General features: G+C 40.0%; 2 protein-coding genes across 2 annotated transcripts; one reads left to right on the top strand and one right to left on the bottom strand.

Moving 5' to 3' along the window:
- The first annotated feature begins 1,310 nt into the window (after positions 1 to 1,310).
- On the top strand, positions 1,311 to 2,109 carry LOC138893850 (uncharacterized). Its single transcript, XM_070178515.1, has 2 exons — positions 1,311 to 1,374; positions 1,745 to 2,109. Exons 1-2 carry the CDS (start codon positions 1,311 to 1,313, stop codon positions 2,107 to 2,109), a joined length of 429 nt encoding a protein of 142 aa, XP_070034616.1.
- Positions 2,110 to 12,993: 10,884 nt separating this feature from the next.
- LOC138893849 (uncharacterized) lies at positions 12,994 to 13,575 on the bottom strand. Its single transcript, XM_070178514.1, has 2 exons — positions 13,414 to 13,575; positions 12,994 to 13,332 (listed from the first exon to the last, which is right to left on the bottom strand). The coding sequence occupies exons 1-2, from the start codon at positions 13,573 to 13,575 to the stop codon at positions 12,994 to 12,996; spliced, it is 501 nt and encodes a 166-aa protein (XP_070034615.1).
- Positions 13,576 to 18,677: the final 5,102 nt, after the last annotated feature.

The following is an 18,677-nucleotide window of genomic DNA, read 5'->3' as shown; positions in this document are numbered from 1 at the left end:
GTCCGAACTCAATCTGAAATAAACCCGGGGCCCCCAGGACCCCGTATGAATAAACCAACAAGCCCTAAAATACGATACGAACTCGCTCAAAGCCTCAAATCACATCAAACAACACCAAAATCATGAATCACACATCGATTCAAGGCTAATAAACTAATGAACTTCCAACTTCTAAAACTCATGTCGAAACATACCAAACAAACTCCAAATGACCTCAAATTCTGTACACAAGTCATTAATGATACAACGGACCTATTCCAACATCCAGAACCGAAATCCGGACCCGGTATCAATATAATCAACTCTCGGTCAAACTTCTCAATCTTCCAAACCTTCGACTTTTCAACTTTCGCCAATTAAGCCAAAATGACCTACGGACCACCAAATCAGTATCCGGACATACATCTAAGTCCAAAATGACCATACAAAGCTATCAGAACCATCAAAGCTCCATTACGGAGTCGTCTACCCAAAAGTCAAACTCCAGTCAACTCTTTCAACTTAAGCTTCTAACTTAGGGATAAAGTGTCCTGATTCACTTCGAAACTTATCCGAAACCAAACCAACTGCCCCGAAAAGTCACATAGCCATAATATAATATATAGGAGGCAATAAATAGCATAATGCATCTAAAATACTCAAAATGACTGTCTGGGTCGTTACAAGTAGAAAGGTGGACAACATGAAGAGTTTGGAATTCATTCCAGTTGTGGAGAGACTGTTACTATGAATGTCCAGGCTTTGGCCAACAGTTTCATAAGATTGAACATTTTAGACCCTAGCAGGGTACTTGCTTGTGTTGTGTCACAGTCGTCTTTGTTTGAGCGCATTAAGGTGCACCGGTATAATGACCCCCCCCCCCCAACTTTCTTGTTCTTAAGAACACGGTGTAGTGAGATGGTGCCAAGGAGGTGACTATTGGTGATGATGGGGTATTGAGGCTTTAGGGCTGGATCTATGTTTGTAAGGTAGATGGTTTGAGGGAGTTGATTCTTGAAGAGGCTCACAGTTTGCGGTATTCTATTCACCCAGGTGTTATGAAGATGTATCATTATTTGAAGCAACATTATTGGTGGAGAAGGTTGATGAAGGACATTATTGAGCACGTTGCACGATGTTTGAACTATCAGCAGGTCAAGTATGAACAATAGAGACTGGGTGGTTTGCTTCAATAATTGGATATACCAGAGTGGAAGTGCGATAGCATCACTATGGATTGTGTGGTTGGTTTGACACGGACCTTGAGGATATTTGACGTTGTGTGAGTCATTATGTATAGAATAACCAAGTCTATACATTCCGTTCTAGTCATGACTTCCTACACTTCTGAGTATTTGGCTCGGATTTATCTTAGAGATATTGTTCGCTCGCATGGTATGCCTGTGTCTATCATTTCGGATCTAGGCACTCAGTTTACCTCACATTTTTGGATAGCAGGGCAGCGTGAGCTAGGCACGCAAGTTGAGTTGTGTACAATTTTTCATCCTCAGAAGACAGGCAGTCTGATCGTACCATTCAGATCTTGGAGGATATGTTTGAGAGCATGCATCATGGATTTCAGAGGCTAATGGGACCAGTTTCTACCGTTAGCAGAGTTTGCCTACAACAACAGCTACCAGTCAAACACCCAGATGGCTCTGTATGAGGCATTATATGGAGACGATGGCGTTCTCTATTTGGTTGGTTTGAGCTTGGGGAGGCTAGATTATTGGGCACTAATCTAGTTTGTGATGCTCTGGAGAAGGTGATATTGATCCAGGAGCAGCTTCGTACAGCGCATTCAGACAAAAGGGTTATACTGATAGAAAGGTTCACGTTGTAGCTTTCATGGAGGGTGAGAGGGTTCTTCTTAGAGTTTCTCCTATGAAGGTCGTGGTGAGGTTCGGGAAGAAGGGCAAGTTTGGTCCATTTGAGGTTTTGGAGAGAGTGGGTGAGGTGGCTTATAAGCTGGCCTTGCCACCTAGTTTGTCAGGAGTTCACCTAGTATTTCATGTTTTTATGCTTCGGAAGTACCATGAGGATCAGACACATATGCTATATTTCAGTTCAATACAGTTGGATGAGAATTTTGCTTATGAGGAGATACTAGTGGTCATTGTGGACAAGTAGGTTCGAAAGCTGAGGTCAAAGGATATTGCATCGGTGAAGGTTCAGTGGAGAGGCCAACAGTTCAAGGAGGCGACTAAAAAGACTGATCATGATATGCAGAGCAGATATCTACACCTTTTTGGCATTCCAAGTATGTTTCTAAACTCATTCGTTGATGAACATTTGTTTAAGAGAGGGAGGATGTAACGATCTGGGCGGTCATTTCGTGTATTTGGGCCCTGTTCCCCTACTTGATTCTTATATATGTGTATTACTTGTTATGTGACTTACGGGGATGGTTGTTTTGATTTTGCAATGGTTTTGGAGAGAATTGGAACACTTAGTTCCGAGGTTGGACCGCAGAAGCGGCTCCAGAAAAGCAGAGTTATGCCACTGAAGCACATGGTCGAGGTCTAAGTGGAATTCTGCATCTGCGAGGGCTTTTCCACATATGCAGTGGTGCAAAAGCAACATTTTGAACTGGGATGGACACTTATAATAAGATTTGTCATATTTTGAGATTGAGAGCTTGGATTGGGGCGATTTTGGAGGTGATTTTCACCACTTGGACTGGGGTAAGTGTTATTGATTTAGATTTAATTTTTTTTTCATGATTCCATCTTTTGTTGAAGAAATCTAAGAAAACAATTGGGATTTTTGTAAGAAAATATTAGAAAATGTATTATTGAGATTTGAACCCCGATTTGGAGTTAGATTGGATGAAACATGTGTATTTGGATTCGTATTGAAATGGGTGTTCGGGATTTGTAAATTTTATCGGGTTCTAGGAGGTAAGCCTTGGTGGACTTTTTGGTTGAATTTGTTCAATTAATTAAAGATTCAATATTTATTGTTTGGGTTCGATTTCTATGGTTTTGTTTGATGTTATTGAGTTGTATTTGGAAAGATTCGGCTCGTTCAGATATTGATTTGAAAGGAAGGACAATTTTGGGAGATTAGAGGCCACAAAGTGGAGGTAAGTCTCTAGGCTAACCTTGTTAAGATAGAAACCCCTAGGATTTGACTTGTTTGCTACGTGTTTAAGGCATTGGGGATAATGTATCTATATGGTGGCAAGTGTATATGCATTTACCAAGTTTATATTATGATCGTGATAGAATTGGATTATTGTATACCTTATTTTGTCTACGTGCTCAATTGATTCATGATTTACTTTACTTATGTGACTACATTGCTCTCTTATTTATATTAGAAATCATGCCTAGGCTTGTGATTAATTATAAAGACATGGAGATTTATTCATGATATGTTAAATTGCGTAATTGTCCATAGTCACATAGAGATTTCATGACCACATATGTGTATGATATTTATTAATTTCTTGTTGACCTTTTATCTATAATTCTTGAGCATATACATACATTTTGAATAATGAATACGTGATTTTGACTGAGGATTTTGGTATGAAGGGTAAGCCTGGATGTGAGATATTTGTATGGCACATTGGACATGAAGATCGGGTGTTGATTTATGATGGATGCTATTATACTTCTTGCGCTTGGATATAGATCTGTCCCTCCAGAGTTAGGTGATAACACATGTTACTTTGAGCCCTGTGAGCGTGGTCGGTGCATAGATTATGTACCCGCTCAATATATGGATTGTGTATAGGGTCATTTTAATATATAGATTGTGTATCGGGGTACATGGATCTTGTACTGGTTAAGCATGCATTTTAACTAATCACTCACTGTATATTATTACTTGATATCCTTATATGCTAATTGGGAGCCCCGCCTCCATTATTTGAGCATGTTATCTTTTGTTTCAATGTCCGAGCAGCGCTGTGGTTATTTCTATCCCAGAAAAGCATACCTACTATTTTTCAACTATTGTTATCTGAGACCCCTATTATTCATCATGTTACTTATTGTTCAGTTGTTAAATTGTGTTATTACACTTGTGTGGTAAGCATTCGGAAGCATCTAGCCTCACCGGTACTTCTTCGAGGTTAGACTTGATGCTTACTGGGTACCAATTGTGGTGTACTCATACTACGCTTCTGCACATCTTTTTGTGTAGATTCTCAGGTGGGTCCTAGCAGAGCTTCTTGATTTAGCTAGGAGATATCACGAAGACTTTGGGTGAGCTGCACTTTATAGATCTACATCGCAGTTCCTAAGTCCTTGTTCCTTTTATATATTTCTGTCTATTTGTATTTCAGACAGCTTGACATGTATACAGACTTGATCTTATTTTCGTAGTTTGAACGTGTAATTGTGCCACCTAGTCTTGGGCGTGTATTGTATTGGCCGTGTTTGGGCCGTGCTTGAGTTTTATTAGACACTATTGCTGTTTTGAGACTATTTCCATCTTTTATTGTTATATATCTCTTTTCAATATTGAAAGTAGAACTTATTTGTTGATTTCGAGTTGACTTGCTTAGTAAGTTCGTCTAGGCACCATCACGTCCTCGAGGTGGGAGTATGGGTCATGACAATATCACCATATATATGGCATATACTTATGCTCGGAACTTCTTCATGTAGTTGTAGCTTTATAACATTTTCTTGCGCCTTTTTTTGTTCTCTTTGGTTTGTTCTTTTATTTTTGTTAATTATTTCAGGCCCTATGTACTGCAGTTTCATTGCTTGAAACTGAGCCTTTACTGGAATTGTTCTTCTTCTCATTTGTAAGTTATGTTTGTATATACCATCATTGCTTCCTGGCTTTCATTCTTTTTTTGAAATTTTATTTATTTTTCTCGATTATGTAAATTGAGTACTCCATTGTTAACCTTCTCCAATTTTTATTCTTTATAAGTTTAATATTATATATTATTTTAGTGCACAAAAGAATAGTACTTAGGTAATGTAGCTATGGCACGCGAACCAAAAATCTTACAGTTTTCCCTGTTCTTCTACAAGATTGAACACATATTAACTGTTAAGGACTACTTAGTGAGAATTATATTTAAGTTTAATTTTTTCATTTTGAATGGGTTTTGACATAAAACAAGAGAAATCTTGATCCTTCCTTGTATGTTCTTTTACGATTTTCTTTCACTTTTTGTCCCTTTTGGTTTTTGCTTCTCTCTTTTTGTATGAATCATGATGAGGAAAAAGCTTGCGACAGTTTGGCACAGGAAAAACGACTGCAAGAGTTTTGCTTGAACTAGTCCACGAGAGATTTCAGGACAAGGCTATGAGTACTGATCTAACTTAAATAAGGTAGGTGTTTAACGTAAAATATAGTTTTTAAGGTCAAACAAATTAATTTTGTTTTTTAGGGCATTAACAATAGATTTGACTCACTTTATCAAATAAGAATAATATGAAAATGTATAAAAATTGAACAAAATAATAGAGAGATAAAAGAAAAAAGAAATTTTATTGATGTGAGTAGCTAGCAAAATATCGAATTGCCAGAAATAGATTAGTGAGATTGAACACTGTAATTGCGAGAATAAATGAATAATTTCAGACGGGATACAATGTAAGGAATAAGAGTTTTTATAGGAATCTTACTCATAACTGACTAGCCCATTGTATAGCTGCCCCTTCCAATCATTTTTACATTTATTGTACGCTACACAATTGATTCGTAACTGATGGCGTAATGAAGCAAATCCCATATAATCTGGTATTAATTGATTCTCCTCTCCTTCGTAATTATGAGTGGTTCTTCGTATCAGAACCGGTACTATTATCTTTTGATCAATTCGTGGACTAATGGTTATGGTACTAATATATTTAGCTCTGTATGTATTATACACGTCATTCTTCACTTCCTTTGCTGACATGTGTTGCTATTCAATTGATCCACATGATGAGTTTTTTTAACGAATACAAATAGTCCCCCACTTAACGAATAATCTCAATTGATTATTTGGAAAGTGGTAAAGAATTTATGGCAAGAAATTTTGCCGCCTCGTCCCTAGACTATAATGACATGGTGCAAAAGTGAAAGGAGACGTGCCACCTTCATTTAATGCTTAAGACATATGGCATTATATGACGTGTTTTGCAATTTATAGCGGTTTTTTAGGCACCGTCAGCTCTGTGACTTCGAAGTGACAGTCTCATGATGACAAAAATAATATAATTTCCTCCTATACATTACAAAAACCCTTAAGTCCTAATTTTTCTTGCCCTTGTATCCTTCCTTGCATTCTTTTATGCACTTTCACTATTCTCTTCTAATTATCTTCTTCATCACTATAATGCCTTCTCAACCTTCTGCTTCTTCTAACCCTGCTACATCTCATCGTCGTGCTGTCATAGTCGACGAACTACCGAACATAGGTGCTCCTGTTATGGATAGGAGGATAGGGTGAAGACTCTATAGCCTTGCCTCTATGGCAAGCGAAGGTGGTTCCACTTCCACTAAAGGAAGTTCTTCTCTTACTAAAATTTCTTTTTATTCTAGAACTTCTTCTATTAAAAGCAAGAAGAATAATAAAGTTGAAGAAACCTCTGAATCCTTGGCTGAGCCTTTATTCTATGAGATTATACCCCAAGAATTCAATTTCAAAGCCGTTTGTACTAAATCGAATAAGAAGGTTAATCAAAGGGGTGGCCGCAATGACCCAGCTGACAATTAGCTTCACTTATTAAACTTGGGAATCTTCCTCTTGGTCGGAAAGATTGCGGTTAGAGATCCAATTTTTCAATTGAAGCTCCTCATGAAGACAAACGAATAATTAGTTACCTTGAAGGTTATTCGTCCGTGTATACTTACCTATTTACTCTCGGATTCTGTCATGAAATAGACTCGGTGTTTGAAACTTTTTGAGTCCAGATCAATGTCTGCCTAGCTAAATTAGGCCCGATAGTTTGGAGGGTAGTATCCCGTCTTCACTACTTATCAAAATTTGTCACGACCCCAAATCCCCCACCTTAGTATGTCATGATGGCACCTAGTCACTAAGACTAGGTAAGCCTAACAAACAAGATAATAAGAAACAAAGTAACAACTGAAAATAAGATGTAAACTTATAAATCTCATAAAAATTCCAATACTGAGCCACAATACATTATTTTCCAAAGCCCGGTTAGACTAAGTCATAAGCTCTACAAAAAGGCACTAAAATCTCAATATGCATCATTGTCTGAATAAAGGATAAACAGTAATAAGAGATAGCAGAAGGTGACTCTGAGGCATACGGACGTCAAGAAGGTATACATTAAAGTCTCCAAAAATAGTTGATTGATCACTAGCGTCCGGCATGAGCTGATCTACCTAAATCTGTATTAAAATATACAAATGCGTAGTATGAGTATACCACAACGGTACCCAGTAAGTATCAAGCCTAACATTGGTAGAGTAGTGACAAGGTCAGGTCAAGACACCTACTAGGACAAGATAAAAAGAGCAAAATATAATAAAGACAAATAACAGAAAGCGGAGAAATGAATAATAACAAGCAATTTAATAACGTAAGCTAATGAAAAAATTTAAAGTAAAAGGCAACAAGAAGGAAAGACATAATTAGAACCACAAGTAATCAAATACAGACAAAACAGGTAAGACAAGGAAGAAAGCAACAAGAACCTATTCAACCAACAAGCCTCTTTGACATAGGATGTACAACAAGAATCACAACCGAGGTACCACGCCTCATATTCACATTTCACAATTTCAATCACAGTCTTTTCTTACATCACCGCGTGAGCCTTGCATTTATTTTAAAAAATATTTTTTCGAAATAGCTACACGCGTTTTAGCTCCCTTATCTCACCGCGTGGCTTCAAGTAATTCCCTTACTAGCAACATACGTATCAAGCCCACCTTATCTCACCGCATGCCTATAAACCCCTATCCTTATATCACCGCATGCGTGTCAATATCACAACACAATAACAACTCGCAGCACAAGTGTACATATGCCACAACTTGCCAAAATTAAAAATACCAATATTTTCACAACAAATAGCCCACGACTCAATCACAATGTGTACAATAATCTCAATAATGAAAAAATGAATGAGAAATGCTGAACAAGGAAAAATATCTCAAGAATCAACAACTTCAACCTCAATGTGATAATAGCTTTCACAATTTCAACGTCAATAATCTAACAAGAAGACAATTCCCACGAAATAATAATTTCAAGTAAGAGTAATTCAACAATAAAGAGGTAACAAGACAATAAGGGAGGTAACAACTTCAACTAAAGTATATGAGAGCAAATACGACAAGTAAGAGATAAGACAAATGCTAACAACGACAAATAAGCATGTAAGAGTAGATTAATATACATATGAGTAGATTAACGATGGAAGATAATACATGTTGTAACAATTCAATTAAAAGCATGGAAAGGGTCTAAATAACCTAAACCGGTCAAATACCGCATATAGCCTGTGTACCCACTCGTCACCTCGCGTACACTTCTTTCACAAAATACAAATAACACAATCAACCCAAATACTAAGGGGTAGTTCCCCCACACAAAGTTAGACAAGATACATACCTTAACTAGGCCAAATCAACCCTCGAAAATAGCTTTTCCCCTAAATCTCGCCTCCACACGGCTCAAATCTAACCAAAAATGACTTAATAACATCAAATAATGCAAGAGAAACCAATTACAATAGATAAGGCAATGATATTTACACTTTTCCCAAAAAGTAAACAAATCCGACTACCCGGGTCCAAGGGTAGATTCCGACTACCAATAGTCCCACGAGTCCATATATGTGATTAGTTTTCAAATCCGAGTCCAAATCGACTCTCAAAACTCAAATCTTCATTTTTCAAAACATTGACAAAAATTCTCAATTTTCCTCTTTGATTCTCATAAATTTGATGTTAAATCTAAGATATAATCATGAAATATAGTTGGAAATCGTTTAGAATCATTTACCCAATGTTTGTAGATGAATATCCCCTCTCCAAATCACCTCCTACCGAGTCTAGGGTTCTAAAATGAGAGAATATGATGAAAAATCTTGACTCCCAGCCCTTTTGTTCAGCTGCAGATTTTGCATTTGCTACACTGGGTTCGCATTTGCGAACCCTCGCAATTGAGGAACACGGATCGCAATTGCGAACCCTGACAGTCTCTTCAGAAGTCGCAATTGTGACAAAGGTTCGCAATTGCGAAGCTGACATCCCTCGCAAAGCAACCAAGTGGTCGCAAATGCGACCCCAACCCAAGTCTCCTGACTTCGCAAATGCGAAGGTGAAAAGTTGCATTTGCAACATTTGATGCTCGCAATTGCGACATTGAGGCACAAGCATACTAGCAATCCTATTTCAGTCCAAAACTATTATGCGACATGTCCGAAACTCATCCGAGCCCCCGAGGCTCCAAACCAAAACATCCAAACAAGTCCAAAAACATCATACGAACTCGATCGCATGGTCAAAAGATAAAAATAACATCTAGAACTACGAATTAGACATCAAAATGCATGAATTTCAAAGAAAAGTTCAAGAACCTCTAAAATTGCAACCAAACGTCTAAGTCCTATCAAATCAATTCCAAATGACACCAAATTTTGAAAACAAGTTCTAAATAGCATAACGGACCTATTCCAAGTCCCAAACAAATTACGAACCCGATAGCCCCAAAGTCAAACAACGGTCAAACTTCTAAACCTCAAATTGCCAACATTCGGCCAAACAATACAAATCAACCTATGGACCTCCGAATTCAATTTCGGGCATACGCCCAAATCCAAAATCACTATATGAACCTATCGGAGCCATCAAAATACCGTTTCGGGGTAATTTTCATAAAAGTCAAACATTGGTCAGCACTTCTAACTTAGGCTTCTAAGCCAAGAACTAAAGGGTCCAAATCAATCCAAAATCTTCCCGAAACGAAACTAATCAACCCCGCAAGTCATAAAACCACAAATGCACATGTGTGAAGCATCAAAAGTGGAAACAAGGAAAAATACACAAAACGACATATCGGATCGTTACATTCTCCACCTCTTAAAATAAATATTCATCCTCGAACGTGCATAGAGGCATACCTAAAGTAGAAAATAGGTGAGGATACTCTACATGTTGTGCTCGGTCTCCCAGGTCGCCTCCTTGACCGGATGACCCCTCCATTGGACCTTCACTGAAGCAATGTTTTTTTATCTCAACTTTCACACCTGTCTGTCCAAGATAGCCACTAGCTCCTCAACATAAGGCAAATCCTTGTCCAATTGGACTGAGATGAAGTCTAATACATGAGACGGATCCCCATAATACTTCCAGAGCACGAAAACATGGAACACCGGGTGAACTACCGATAGGCTGGGTAGCAATGCAAGCTTATAGGCCATCTCACCAACTCTCTCAAGGATATCAAAAGGACCAATGTACCTAGGGCTCAACATCTCTTCTTCCCTAAAATCATCACATCCTTCATACGTGAGACCCAGAGCAAAACTCTCTCTCTAACTATAAATGCTGCATCATGAGCCCTCCGATCAGCATAACTCTTCTGCCTAGACTGCGCTATACGAAGCCGATCCTAAATCAACTTGACTTTCTCTAAGGCATCCTGAACTAAATCTGTTCCCAACAACTTAGCCTCACCCAGCTCTAACCAAACAACAGGAGAACAGCACCGTCTCCCATATAGGGCTTCATAAGGAGCCATTTGAATACTCTATTGGTAGTTATTGTTGTAGGCAAATTCTGCAAGCGGCAAGAATTGATCCCAAGAACCCCCGAAATCTATACTGCAAGCACGTAGCATATCCTCTAAGATCTGAATGGTGCGCTCGGACTGCCCATCCATCTAGGGGTAAAATGTTGTATTCAAATAAACCCGTGTACCTAACTCACATTGTATGGCCCTCCATAAATACGATGTTAACTACGTGCCTCGATCAGAGATAATGGACACCGACACACTGTGGAGACGAACAATCTCACGGATATAGATCTGAGTCAGCTGCTCGGAATAATAGGTAGTCACCACCGAAATGAAATGAGCCGACTTGGTCAACCTGTCCACAGTCACCCATACTGCATCAAATTTCTTCAAAGTCCGTGGGAGTCCAACAACGAAAACCATAGCAACACGCTCCCACTTTCACTCGGGAATCTTAAGTCTCTGAAGCAAACCGCCCGGCCTCTGGTGCTTATATTTCACTTGCTGACAGTTCAGGAACCGAGCCACATACTCCACTATATCTTTCTTCATTCTCCTCCACCAACAGTGTTGCCTCAAATCCTGATACATCTTAGCGGCACCCGGATGAATGGAATACCGCGAACTGTGGGCCTCCTCAAGGATTAACTCATACAACCCATCCACATTGGGCTTACATAACCAGCCCTGCATTCGTAACACCCCATCATCTCCAATAGAAATCTCCTTGGTATCGTTGTGTTACACCGTGTCCTTAAAGACAAGCAAATAGAGGACATCATATTGACGCTCTCTGATAAGCTCATATAAAAAAGATCGAGAAAACATGCAAACAAGAACTCGACTGGGCTCTGAAACATCCAATCTGTCAAACTGATTGGCCAAGGCCTGAACATTTATGGCCTCTCTACTACCGGTAGATATGCCAAACTGCCTAGACTCTCCACCTTTCTACTCAAGGTATCGACTACCACGTTTGCCTTACCGGGGTGATATAGAATAGTGACATCATAGTCTTTCAGCAACTCTAACTATCTCCGCCGCCGCAAATTAAGATCTTTCTGCTTGAACATATGCAGGAGACTCCAGTGGTCGGCATAGACCACACATGGGACAACATATAGATAATGCCTCCAAATCTTCAATGCATGAATAATAGCTGCCAATTCCAAGTCGTGCACCGGATAATTCTTCTCATGGACCTTCAATTGCCGAGACACGTAGGCAATCACCCCACCATCTTGCATCAGCACCGTGCCAATCCTAACACATGACACATCATAATACACAGTATAAGACCCCGAACCCATAGGCAATACCAACACTGGAGTTGTAGTCAATGCAGTCTTGAGCTTTTGAAAGTGTGCCTCACACTCCTCAGACCATCTAAAGGGAGCACCCTTCTGGGTCAATGTAGTCAACCGTGCATCAATGGACGAGAAACCCTCTACGAAGCGGCGCTAATATCCGGCCAAATCAAGGAAAGTCCGAATCTCAGTAGCTGAAGATGGTCTGGGCCTACTTTGAACTACCTCAATCTTCTTCGAATCTAACTTAATCCCCTCACTCGACACCACTGACCCAAGAACGCCACCGAATCAAGCCAGAATTCACAGTTTGGGAATTTTGCATGTAAGTTCTTCTCCCTCAAGATCTGGAGCACGATCCTCAAATGATACTCATGATCCTCCCGGCTGTGAGAGTACACCAAGATGTCGTCAATAAAAAAAATAATGAATGAATCAAGATATGGCTAGAATACACTGTTCATCAAGTGCATAAATGTTGCTGGGGAGTTGGTCAGCCCTAATGACATCATGAGGAATTCGTAGTGACCACACCAAGTCCTGAAGGCAGTCTTCAGAATATCTGGGTCCCGAATCATCAGTTGATGATACCCCCGAGCTCAAATCAATCTTCGAGAACACTCTGGCACCCTGAAGCTGGTCAAATAAGTCATCAACGCGTGGTAATGGGTATATGTTCTTCACTATAACCTTGTTTAGCTTTCTATAATCAATACACATCCGCATAGAACTATCCTTATTCTTTACAAACAGAACCGGTGCACCCCACAGTGAAACACTCGGCCGGATGAAACCCTTATCAAGCAACTCCTGAAGTTATTCATTTAACTCATTCAACTCCGCTGGTGCCATACGATATGGTAGAATAGAAATGGGTTGAGTTCCCGACAACAAGTCAATAAGAAAATCGATATCTCTATCAGGCGGCATGCCCGGAAGATATGCTGGGAATACGTCTGGAAGGTCTCTCACTACTAGAACTGAGTCAACGGTAGGAGTATGAGCACTGAAATCTCTCACAAAGGCTAGGTATTATTCACACCCTTTCTCGACCATCTGTTGCGCCTTCAGAAAGGACCCAACTCTACTAGGAATATAATCCAATGTACCCCTCCACTCCAACTGTGGTAAACCTGGCATAACAAATGTCACAGCCTTGGCATGACAATCCAAAATAGTGTGATAGGGTGACAACCAATTCATGCCAAAGATTACGTCAAAGTATACCATACAAAGAAGCAATAGGTCCACTCTAGTATCATACCCACCAATAATGACTAAACATGACCGATAAACGCGGTCTACAATAATAGAATCTCCCACAAGCATGGACACATAAACAGGAGCACTTAAAGAATCACGAGATATATCCTAGTAAAAAGCAAAGTAAAATGACACATACGAATAAATGGATCCCGGATCAAATAAGACTGATGTATCCCTATGACAAACCGGAACTATACCTGTGATGACTGCGTCTGATGCGATTGCCTCCGTCTTGCCCGAAAAAACATAGAATCTGGCATGGCCTCTCCCTCTAGGGCAACCTCTACCCGTATGACCTCCACCCCTAGCTGGTGGGGCAGATGGAGCAACAACCGGAGCAACAACCATGGCCTGAGCCCCCTGTGGACCTTGTGTAATCTATGGAGCTTGAGTAGTTTGTGGAGGTACACCCCTCCTGAGTCTAGGACAGTCCCTCACTATATATCTGGTATCACCACAATCAAAACAAGCTCTCGGTGGGTGTGGCTATAGAAACTGACCCTGGTCTGGCCGGCTAAACTAACCGCTGAAGGCACCCCGTGTAGGTGATGCACTAGATTGTGGTTGAGCAAAATGTGCAACCTGAGAACTCGGAGTAGCCGGAGCACTGCTAGAAGTTGAAAGTGCTGAATGAACTTGGCGGCTCATATAGCCCCTGCCATGATGGGTTGCAACTGGTGTGGGGGCACCACTATATCCTCCAGAATCTCGAGGCCTCTTGGCCTCCCTATCCTCTCTCTCATAGCCCCGCATACCCTCCAACCTTCGCGCAATCTCTACCACCTGCTGATACGGGGTATCCGTCTCCAACTCTCAAGCCATGCTGAATATAATACCATAGTTGAGCCTCTTGATAAAACTACGGACTCGCTCTCTGACTATAGAAACCAAGGCAGGTGCATGTCGAGACAACTCACTGAATGTGATAGCATACTCTGACACTGACATGATCCCTTGACGCAGTTGCTCAAACTCTGTGCGCCATGCATCGCGAAGGGTCTGGGAAACAATCTCTCTCAAGAACATCTCTAAAAACTAATCTCAGGTGAGTGGGGCTGCATCAGCTGGCCTACCCTTCTTGTAAGCCTTCTACCACCAGTACACTACTCCTGACAGCTGAAATGTAGTAAAAGCAACTCCGCTCATCTCCACAATACCCATGGTACGGAGAATACTGTGGCACTTCTCTAGAAATTCATGTGCATCCTCGTCAGTCATGCCACTGAAAGTAGAATGGTCATACTTATTGAACCTTTCAAGTCTCCTCTGGTCCTCCTCAGATGCCTTTGGCCTGACCTCAGGCTGAACCGATATAACGGGTTGTACAGGCATGACACCCGAGACCTGATCATTATCGACCCGCTGCTCTAGAGTACGGACCGTGGGAGTCTGAGCTCCTCCCCCAGCATGAGATGTAGCTGGTTCAAGGGGAATCAATCACGCCTGAGCTAGAGTTCCGAACATGCTCAAGAACTGTGCTAAGGTCTCTTAAAGTCCAGGGGAAACAACAGGCGTCTCGGGTGCCTGTCCCCCAATCGGAGCTACTGGTGGCTCCTCAGTTGCTACTCGAGTAGGTGATCTGGCTGCACCACATGTCCCACCTTGGCCTCTACCCCGGCCCCAGCCTCGGCGGCTCTAGCAGGGGCATGAGTGTCTGATCATCGGATCCAACAGTGCGTGTCCTCACCATCTGTGGGAGAATAGAAAGGCAAAGATTCATATTTCGAAGCCAACAAATTCACACGATAAGGAATCAAGTAAGTGAAGTTTCCTAATAGTTTTGTAGCCTCTCGAAGATAAATATAGATGTCTCTGTACAGATCCACAAGAATACTAAACTTGCTTATGACTCGTAACACCTATGAACCTAGAGCTTTGATACCAACTTGTCACGGCCCCAAATCCCCCACCTTACGATGTCGTGATAGCACCTAGTTTCTAAGACTAGGTAACCCTAACAAGCAAGATAATAAGAAAGAAAGTAACAACTGAAAACAAGATGTAACTGATAAGTCACATAAAAATCACAATACTAAGCCACAATACAATATTTTCCAAATCCCGGTGAGACTGAGTGATAAGCTCTACAGAAATGGACTAAAATCTCGATATACATCACTATTTAAATAAAGGATAAACAGTAATAAGAGATAGTAGAAGGTGACTCCGAGGCCTGCGGACGTCGAGCAGGTATACCTTGAAGTTCCCAAAAATAGCTGAGTGATCACTAGCATCCTACACGAACAGATGTATCTGGATCAGCATAAAAATATACATAAGCGTAGTATGAGTACACTATAATGGTACCTATTAAGTATCAAGCCTAACCTCAGTAGAGTAGTGACGAGGCCATGTCAAGACACCTACTAGTACAAGATAAACGGAACAAAATATAATGAAGACAAATAACAGAAAGCAGAGAAATGAAAAATAATAAGCAATTTAATAACATAAGCTAATGACAGAATTTAAAGCAATAGACAACAAGAAGGGAACACATAATGAGAACCACAAGTAATCAAATACGGACAAAACTAGTAAGACAAGGAAGAAAGCAACAAGAACTGTTCAACCAATAAACCTTTTCAACATGGAATGTACAACAAGAATCACAACCGAGGTACCGACTCGTATTTACATTTCACAATTTCAATCACAATCCTTCCTTATATCACCACGCGAGCCTTACATTTAGTTTTAAAAATCATTTTACCTGAAATAGCTACACGCGTTTTAGCCACCTTATCTCACCGCGTGGCTTCAAGTAATTCTATTACTAGCAACACGCGTATCAAGCCCACCTTATCTCACCGCATACGTATCAACCCCTATCCTTATACTACTGTATGCGTATCAATATCACAACACAATAACAACTTGCACCACAAGTGCCCATATGCCACAACTTGCCAAAATTAACAATACCAATGTTTTCACAACAAATAACCCACAACTCAATCATAATGTGCACAAGAATCTTGATAATGACAAAACTAATAAGAAATGCTCAACAAGGAAAGATATCTCAAGAATCAACAACTTCAACCTCAATGTGATAATTGCTTTCACAACTTCAACGTCAATAATCTAACAAGAAGACAATTTTCACGAAATAACAACTTCAAGTAAGAGTAATCGAATAATAAAGAGGTAACAAGATAATAAGGGAGGCAACAACTTCAACTAAAGCGTATGAGAGCAAATACAACAAGTAAGAGATAGGACAAGTGCTAACAACGTCAAATAAACATGTAAGAGTAAATTAATACATGTAAGAGTAGATTAATACATGTAAGAGTAGATTAACAGTAGAAGATAATACATGTTGTGACAATTCAATTAAAGGCATGAAAAGAATCTAAATAACCTAAACTGGTCAAATACCAGATATAGCGCGTGTACCCACTCGTCACCTTGCGTACACGTCTTTCACATAGCACAAATAGCACAATCAACCCAAATCTTAAGGGGTAGTTCCCACACACAAAGTTATACAAGACACTTACCTCAACCAGGCCAAATCAACCATCGAAAATTGCTTTTCCCCTAAATTTTGCCTCCACGCGGCTCAAATCTAACCAAAAAAAATTTAATATCATCAAATAATGCAAGGGAAATCAATTACAATAGATAAAGCTATGATCTTTACACTTTTTCCAAAAAGTCAACAAAAGTCAACCTTGGGCTCGTCCCGTCAAAACCCGGATCCAAGGGTAGATTCCGACTACCCATAGCCCCACGAGTCCATATATATGATTAGTTTTCAAATCTGAATCCAAATTGACTCTCAAAACTCAAATCTTCATTTAAAAACAAACTTTGACAAAAATTCTCAAGTTTCCTCTCTGATTCTCATAAATTTAATGTTAAATCTAAGATATAATCATGAAATATAGTTGGATATTGATTAGAATCACTTACCCAATATTTGTAGATGAAAATCCCCTCTCCAAATCGCCTCCTACCGAGTGTAGGGTTCTAGAATGAGAGAATATGATGAAAAATCCTCACTCCCAGCACTTTTGTTTAGCAACAGATATCGCATTTGTGACACTGGGTTCGCATTTGTGAACCCTCACAATTGCGGAATAAGGATCGCAATTGGGAGCCCTGACAGCCTCTTCAGAAGTCACAATTACGAAGCTGACATCCCTCGCAAAAGCGACCAAGTGGTCACAAATGCGGCCCCAACCCATACCTGCTGACTTTGCAAATGCGAAGGTGGAAAGTTGCATTTGTGAAATCTGACCACCCTCTCCCACTTTGCAATTGCGAGGCTGGTGCTCGCAAATGCGACATCAGAGCACCAGCACATCAGCAATCCTATTTCAATCCAAAACCATTCCGCGACATATCTAAAACTAATCCGAGCCCCCAGGGCTCCAAACCAAACATTCACACAAGTCCAAAAATATCATACAAACTCGCTCGTGTGATGAATACACAAACATAATATCTAGAACTACGAATCGGACATAAAAACGCATGAATTTCAAAGAAAAGATCAAGAACCTCTAGAATTGCAACCAAGCATCTGAATCCTATCAAATCAATTCCAAATGACACCAAATTTTGCAGACAAGGTCTAAATAGCATAACGGACCTATTCCATGTCCCAAAACCAAATTCCGAATCTGATATCCCAAAAGTCAGCCCACAGTCAAACTTCTAAACCTTAAATTGCCAACTTTCGGCCAAACAATACAAATCAACCTCCGAACCTCCGAATTTGAATCCGGGCGTACGCTCAAGTCCAAAATCACAATACAAACCTATAGGAGCCATCAAAACACCATTCTGATTTCACTTTCACTAAATTCAAACATTGATCAACAATTCTAACTTAGGCTTCTACCAAAGAGTCCAAATCAACCCAAACTCCTCCCGAAACGAAACTAACCAACCCCACAAGTGATAAAACTACAAATGCATATGTGTGAAGCATCAAAAGGAGAAACGGGGCACAAATACATAAAATGACTGATCGGGTCATTATAAGTTTAGTCTCGGTAGATTTTATTTTTTGACATCTTCTTCATTTGTATTCTCCCAAGGTTTTTTGTGATGGTATTTTTACTCTTACTACTCGTAGAAAATGAATAATAATTGACTCTTAGGATGATCACAACCGTGGATAGTATTGCTGGTACGTGGTTGTTCCTACCAATGAGTTGGTTTCACCCGGTAATTGCCTATTTCCACAGAAGTGGAATTACACCTGTAAGTCTTACTAAACTATTCTAAATTATTTTTTCTTCTGTTTTCGTAATCATCTATAATGAACAAATTTATCCCATGTGCAGCTACAATGGAGGTATTCAGAGAAGTTTCGGATCTTCACGGTTCTAGCTTTTTGTTACATGATTTGAGGCCTTGAATAGCTTCATTTGATATTATATGACTTGTGTGCATAGTTCGTCTCGAGTTCCGGAAAGTTTAGATGTATTTAG

Source organism: Nicotiana tomentosiformis, chromosome 6 (assembly GCF_000390325.3).
Source record: "Nicotiana tomentosiformis chromosome 6, ASM39032v3, whole genome shotgun sequence".
NCBI classification, from domain to species: Eukaryota; Viridiplantae; Streptophyta; class Magnoliopsida; order Solanales; family Solanaceae; genus Nicotiana; species Nicotiana tomentosiformis.
This window is presented reverse-complemented; position numbering and strand designations above follow the sequence as displayed.